Consider the following 6326-nt stretch of genomic DNA (forward strand, 5'->3'; position numbering starts at 1 on the left):
GATTGCAAGACGTATGTCGAGATTAGACGATCCTACGGTATTTTGGAAAGCTCTCAAAAAATTAAGATTAGTGATATATCGCGAGTATGTACCCAACTCGAGATATTAACCCTTAAAAACAGTGTTTTCAGTGTTTTATAGCCAGAAACAGCTGTTTTGTCCAGTTTTTGCGCTTTTGGAAGCTCAATATCTCGAGTTAGGTACCGAAATCACCTATTATCACTAATCTTAATTTTTTGAGAGCTTCCTGAAATATACCGTACTGTAGAGTCGTTTAATATCGGCTGGTCTTCGAAATAAAAAATCAAACATATAACAAATACATACCAAAGTTATCAATCAATCACTAAATTGTACTCTCCCTATCACGTCACAGATTGTTGTAATGTAAGAAATGTGAAGTGGTTTTTTTAGAAAAGAAAACTTTAACGATGTAGTCACTAAAAACTAATTAGCATGCATTCATTCAACGGAACGAAGATATCCAAATCAAAACAAAATTTTGCACGCGAGGAATTTTTTAGTAGACCTTTTTTACCGTGAACCAGCGTGAACCGAAAATAATAAAAAGAACCCAGTTTCCTTTTGAATTTAATGTGACCGCCATACTGGCTATCACGGCGTGCGGCCTCTTATCGCCTAGAGCATGTTTTTTTTGATAAATAAGGAAGGGGAAACCAGGCTAATTTTTTTTATCACGTGACTTTTGGGTAATAAAGTTGTAAAATTTTAATGACGGACACGAGAAAGTTACGAGGAAGTTTGCATGCGTTTCGTGTGCTGTGTAAAACTGCTTATAATTTGGCTGTTTTTTTAATTGAAAGGATTGCAATATTTATCGAACTTCTAGTTTGATGGCTGAACTTGTTTGATAAGAATGATACAAACCAAAGAATTTCATTCAAGGTTTGTTTGGATTATTTTACAGATCCGGTGTCGACTTTAGAAGGCGCTTGTCGATATTAGACGACGCATGTCGATATTAGTCGATTCTACAACGGTACAACAGGTCTCCGTTTTCTGAAGCTAAAATTTTCATTAATTTTTCACCCTATGATTTTTGCCTGAGACAGTTTTGTTTGTCCGAAAATCACACCAAAGTGTCCAAAAAAAAATTGGCACCCAAGTTATTTTGATTTTACAAATTTCACCCTACTATAATAAGAGGAAATCCAAATTTCACAAGTTTGTAAGGGGTCACTCACATATCGAATCTTCTCACGACTAACGTCAAATTGACGCTCATTTGAACCCCCCCCCACCTCCATCTCTTAACGTTACAGTTTAAAAATTATCAAAAAATCGATGAAACTCTAAATTTTCTCCTTCACTTTCATCGTTGTTTCGTCAGTTCGTCAGCCATTTTTGGACCTATATATATTCTATAAATTAACCCATGTCCGTTCGTCCATTCGTCAGTTCGTTCGTTCGTCCGTCTGTTACCAGCTTTTCTCAGGATTGGCTCATTAGTTTTTTCTGATTTTTTGCACAATGATGCAAAATGGCAATGCCCAGAACGTGACGGAGCCCGATTTTTGAGAAAAAATTTATTTAGGCAAATTTGGGCCAAAAACTACCTAAAAATATGGTTTTTTGGACTTTGTGCAAAATCCTGTCATTACTTTTTTCTGATTTTTTGTACAAAGATGGAGGGCAAGATTCTCTAAAAAATGGACGACATGGAATTTCCTTAGCAAATTGCTTTCAAGAAAGTCTGGAACTTCCGTAAAAAATTTAGAAAATACCTATCAAAACCGTGGAATTCCGTTATTATAATAAAATCATGGAATTCCAATACTTTAATGCAAAATTAAGTAAAATTCATGGAATTCTGATACTGTACTTTCTTTTTAAAGTTTGCCAGGAATTCTGTGCCAAAATTTATTTCAAAAATTGATGTCATCCATTAGGGGGTAATGTTTTTTTTCTGGAATGGCCCATTTCAAACAGTCTTCCTAGTCTGCTTAATCTTTGATTTTCATTTCACTTCTCAAATTTCTTTTTATTTTACAAATCTACTTATAACTCTTTCTTTTTTATGCAGAGTATAGCGAAGTAGATGCTCATTTAAGTTTCTATTAACTTTTGAATACGTCTCGCTTGGAAAGATGGGTTGCCTCAATGGATTTGTTAAAAATTAGTTATGAGCTATTGCTGTGTTCAAAGCTAATAATTAATTCAGTAGTCTTAGATAGCGATGATCTCAAAGAAAATAAAAAAAAATCAAATAAAATACTAATACTGTATATTATTTTTTGGTTTGAACAATACTTTGTACAAAGAGCGTTGCTCCTACTTCAGTTGCCTTGGAATTAGTCATTATGTAACCCAGTCCATAAGGTGAGAATCCGGATTTATGTTCTCGGTGTCTAATCTCATAGTGACCTCAATATGTGAAGTTTTTATACCCAGGTTCAGCTCCAGTTTTTGTTTGCTAGATAAACACTTATTTTTGTTTCCTTGAATAGTATATGAAAATCTTCAAGATGCTTATCTGTAATTTCAATATCCACACATAGCTTTATCTATGATGAACAGAATTTACATGAACAAGAAAGACAGTAGATTGATCAGCATCACATCGAAATGTAAGGTAATGTGGGAAACATATAAACCTCTCTGGTGGTGCTCCAACCCGTGGTTGAACGTGTTTGCCACCATGATCAAACATCGCATCTGCTCATTGTTCTGGCCTATGTCAATGAAGAGGGAGAATATTATAGCTGCAGATGGAGGTTTGTGAGGTGCTAAATTAAACCAGAAAATCAAGGTTGGAATTTTGAAGGAAATTATATTAATCCCAAAAATCTTCATGCAAAATATTTACCAAAAGGGTGGGCTGGAAAGTTTTCAAAGGGGGGCTGACTTAAAAAGGGGGCTCCATTTTTGAGGAGGAACTCTGAACTCTTTTAGTTACTATTTTTCAACACAAATTTACATTCATTTTCAATTTATTTCCATATTAGTAAGCATGGATCTGTATAATAAGGAACAACTTCTGAGCTGTACTTTACCAGCAGAATATTTACATTCTTATTAAACTCTGGTAGTGTTTTTGAACCTCTCACAAATGTGTATAATTGTTGCTTTAGGCCTGGTGAGCATCGACTGGGCAGACGATCCTGCGACACGTTCCCTTCCCTCCACTGCCCCCATATTAGCCATCCTCCACCCCCTGACGGGAGACTCAATCAAACACGCGGACTTTATGGAGTACGCATCGCGGCACGGTTGGCGTTCATGCGTGATGAATCGTCGTGGACACAGTGGGATGTCGTTGACAACACCAAATTTCTGCATCATGGGGAAAGTAGACGATACAGTTACCATGGTTAGTCATATTCGTGAACGGTATCCAGGTTGCTTTCTTGGATTAGCAGGGGTGTCCGCAGGAAGCGGACAGGTTGTTAGTTTTATTGGCAGAGAAGGTGCAAATGCAAATATTGATGCTGCTACAAGCTTATGTCCAGCATGGGATCTTCAACAGGCGTTTGACAATTTCCAGAAACATCATTCGTATCTTGATTACTATCTAACTCAAGGATTAAAATCATACTTTGTGAATACCCCTGAGAATCGTCCTTTACTTGAAAAATACTCTCAATCAGCATTTGATAATGTCAATAAAACAAGCAGTATTGGTGAGTTCATGAAGTCAGCATACCCTTATGCGGGCTGTGATAGTGAGGAACAATTCTTTGCAGAGAACAACCCAATGAATTTCGTGTTTGGTAACACGACCCCTTGTTTGGTTTTGAATGCTGAGGATGATTTCCTGTGCATGAAAGAAAACATTCGCACTGATTTGGCGGACTCGATTCAACATTTTGTGTTGGTAGTGACAAAATATGGCAGTCATATTGCGTATAATGAAATTGGTGGTACGAATTATATGTGGAGGGTAACGCTGGACTTCTTTGAGAATGTACGGCTGGAGAAAGAAATTGGCAATTTTTAGGGAAAAGGTAAATTTCGAATTACTTGATTATTTCTTAAATTTGAAAAGGATATAACTTATGATTGTCAAAACTCCCTTTTCACTTTTCAAAAATCTTTCTTTTCACTCATCTACCCTTGTGACATCTCCTTTATTTTTTGGATACCCCTGCTTCAAGAACAGGGATTGTGCACTGTGTTTTTTTCATTCCTCTACAACTAAATACAATGAATTCTGAAATAAATTAACTCAAATTATTTACAAGATTTATTCAGTATTGATTATTATTATATCATAATTTTTATTATATTATCTTCAAAGCTTTTTGGGCTTTCTATTCCATATAGTTGAGATTTTTATAAAGAGATTTATTTTAATAGTTATACTTGGAACGATCTTTTAGTTATGTATCTGAAATTATTTTTATAGCAGACTTGTATTACTCTGAAAGTGAGCATAAATAAGCATTCATGAACAAATTTAAGTCAAATTAAACCTCATGGTTTTCATCAAGTTTACACTCTGCTCTGTAAAATACCCAGCCAAACAGTTGACAAAGCTTAAATCTCGCAAATCCAGGGGGGGGGGGGTACAGAGGCAGGGTACTAACCCATAGGGTACTAACTTGATTTTTTACTAAAATTTTGTTTAGTACCACCCACCCATATTTAGTACCGGGTACTAACTCATTTTTGCTGTAAAAAATAGGGACATTCACCCCGAAAATCTTAAATTTTACAGATTAGACCAAGAGAGGGGTACTATTTTAGTTTTTCAGACTGAAAATTGACGGCTAATTCAAGCAAACTATCAATGATGGAGTCAGAAACTTTTGTCCTTTGATTTTCATCACACACACTTCTTGACCATTTTTGAAGTTTTGTCTTCAAAAGAATCAAAAAATTTCTCAAAAGAGTAAAAAAAATTGTCAATTAAAAAAATTTCAAATCAAAAAAATTAATATTTGAAAACAATCAAAATATTACAACAAACCACTTTTTTTATTGAAAGACAGCAAAATTCTGTGAAAAAGTACCCAAATAGTATCTTGTACTTGCTTGAATAGTGAAAAATACACACCCCCACCCCTAAAGTAGTACCGGGTACTAACTTTTTTGAAATGCAAAAATAGACACCACCACCTGGCTATGGGTCTGTACCCTGTGTCTGTACCCCCTGGGAAATCATCACTGATGATTCATATCTACTTGTGGTAAAAATTTCACAAAGCAATTGTGTGTAAATCTCGAGATTTGAAGGGGATTTGAAGATGCTTGCCCTAATAAAAAATAGGAAGATTGTTGAAATTGACTGTGGCATTTTTTTAAAATTTCCTAAAGAGTAATCTTTAAGAAAGGGGTCGAAGTGTTATTGGTGAAAATTGTTTCTGGTTGCTGTGGTTGCTGTAATTTTTAAACAGTAGAACGTTTTAACCCAAATAGGATTAGTTTGAGGAGGAGCGCTATTCATTTAGGTTTATTCTGTTGAAGTATCCTCTGACATTTTTACGTGTTCTGATTGACATATTTTTACTTTGGCTGGAACACCTGACATTACTATTATATGACACTTCTAGGTCAAAAAACATGTTAAGACTGACAAGTCAGACAGTCAATGGAAAACATTGAACATAGGCCTAATCAACCGTTTGTATTGTTTAGACCTGACGAAGACCTGCACCAAGCAGGTCGAAATATTGTTTACACGAAAAATATATACAGAATGACCATTAAAATATTATTTAAATTATAATCTACATTCGTATCAAAAGTATGACACTAAAGGCAAGGCCTAATCAATGTTTTTTGACCTAATAGTGTGAGCGCCTAGAGTACTACTCGAGCATATCCAAGTTATGCACTTCTTGTCTGAGTAATTTTGATGTTTGAGTCATAACATTAGTCCTTGCTTAAGGGGGATCTAACTTCACGAGAAAGACCTAATAGGGGGGATTTTTCTGATTAAAATAGGGGGTTTTGGGTCTTTTTGTGGTGATGGAAATAAAAGTAAGAGGATGGTAATATTTTGTGTCGAAGTATGTATCAACTTTCAGTTTAATTTGGTAATTTGGTATAACTTGCACGATCCTGCAACAAGCTTGTACCAAAATGCTGTTTTTTTCTTTTACAGACGTCACTAAAAACATATCCAACGAACTGTCCTGGCAATGCTTCTCCCAAGCTTAGTTAGTGTCAAACCTGAGGACACCTGAAGATATTTTGTCAAGCTTGCGAATGTGCAGTGACTTATAACGAACATGAGTTTGACACGACTGCAAAATACTTTTGCAAAATGTGTGGAGATTGCACCTATTGTGGTGACACATTTTTTGACTTTTGCATTGAATTGAAGCATTGACATTGTTTGAATTGCGTCAAGCAAAAAGGTT

General features: G+C 35.4%; 1 protein-coding gene across 1 annotated transcript; it reads left to right on the forward strand.

Moving 5' to 3' along the window:
• Positions 1-2271: 2271 nt before the first annotated feature.
• Positions 2272-4029, forward strand: LOC136801061 (phospholipase ABHD3-like; the record flags this gene model as incomplete). The annotated part of the gene is given in 3 exon segments (XM_067057688.1): positions 2272-2340; positions 2520-2735; positions 3093-4029. Coding segments are annotated over 2 exon segments (1074 nt in total). The 3' UTR covers positions 3959-4029.
• Between the last annotated feature and the right edge of the window lie 2297 nt (positions 4030-6326).

Source organism: Clytia hemisphaerica, unplaced genomic scaffold (genome assembly GCF_902728285.1).
Source record: "Clytia hemisphaerica strain Z4C2 unplaced genomic scaffold, Clytia hemisphaerica genome assembly, whole genome shotgun sequence".
Lineage (NCBI taxonomy): Eukaryota > Metazoa > Cnidaria > Hydrozoa > Leptothecata > Clytiidae > Clytia > Clytia hemisphaerica.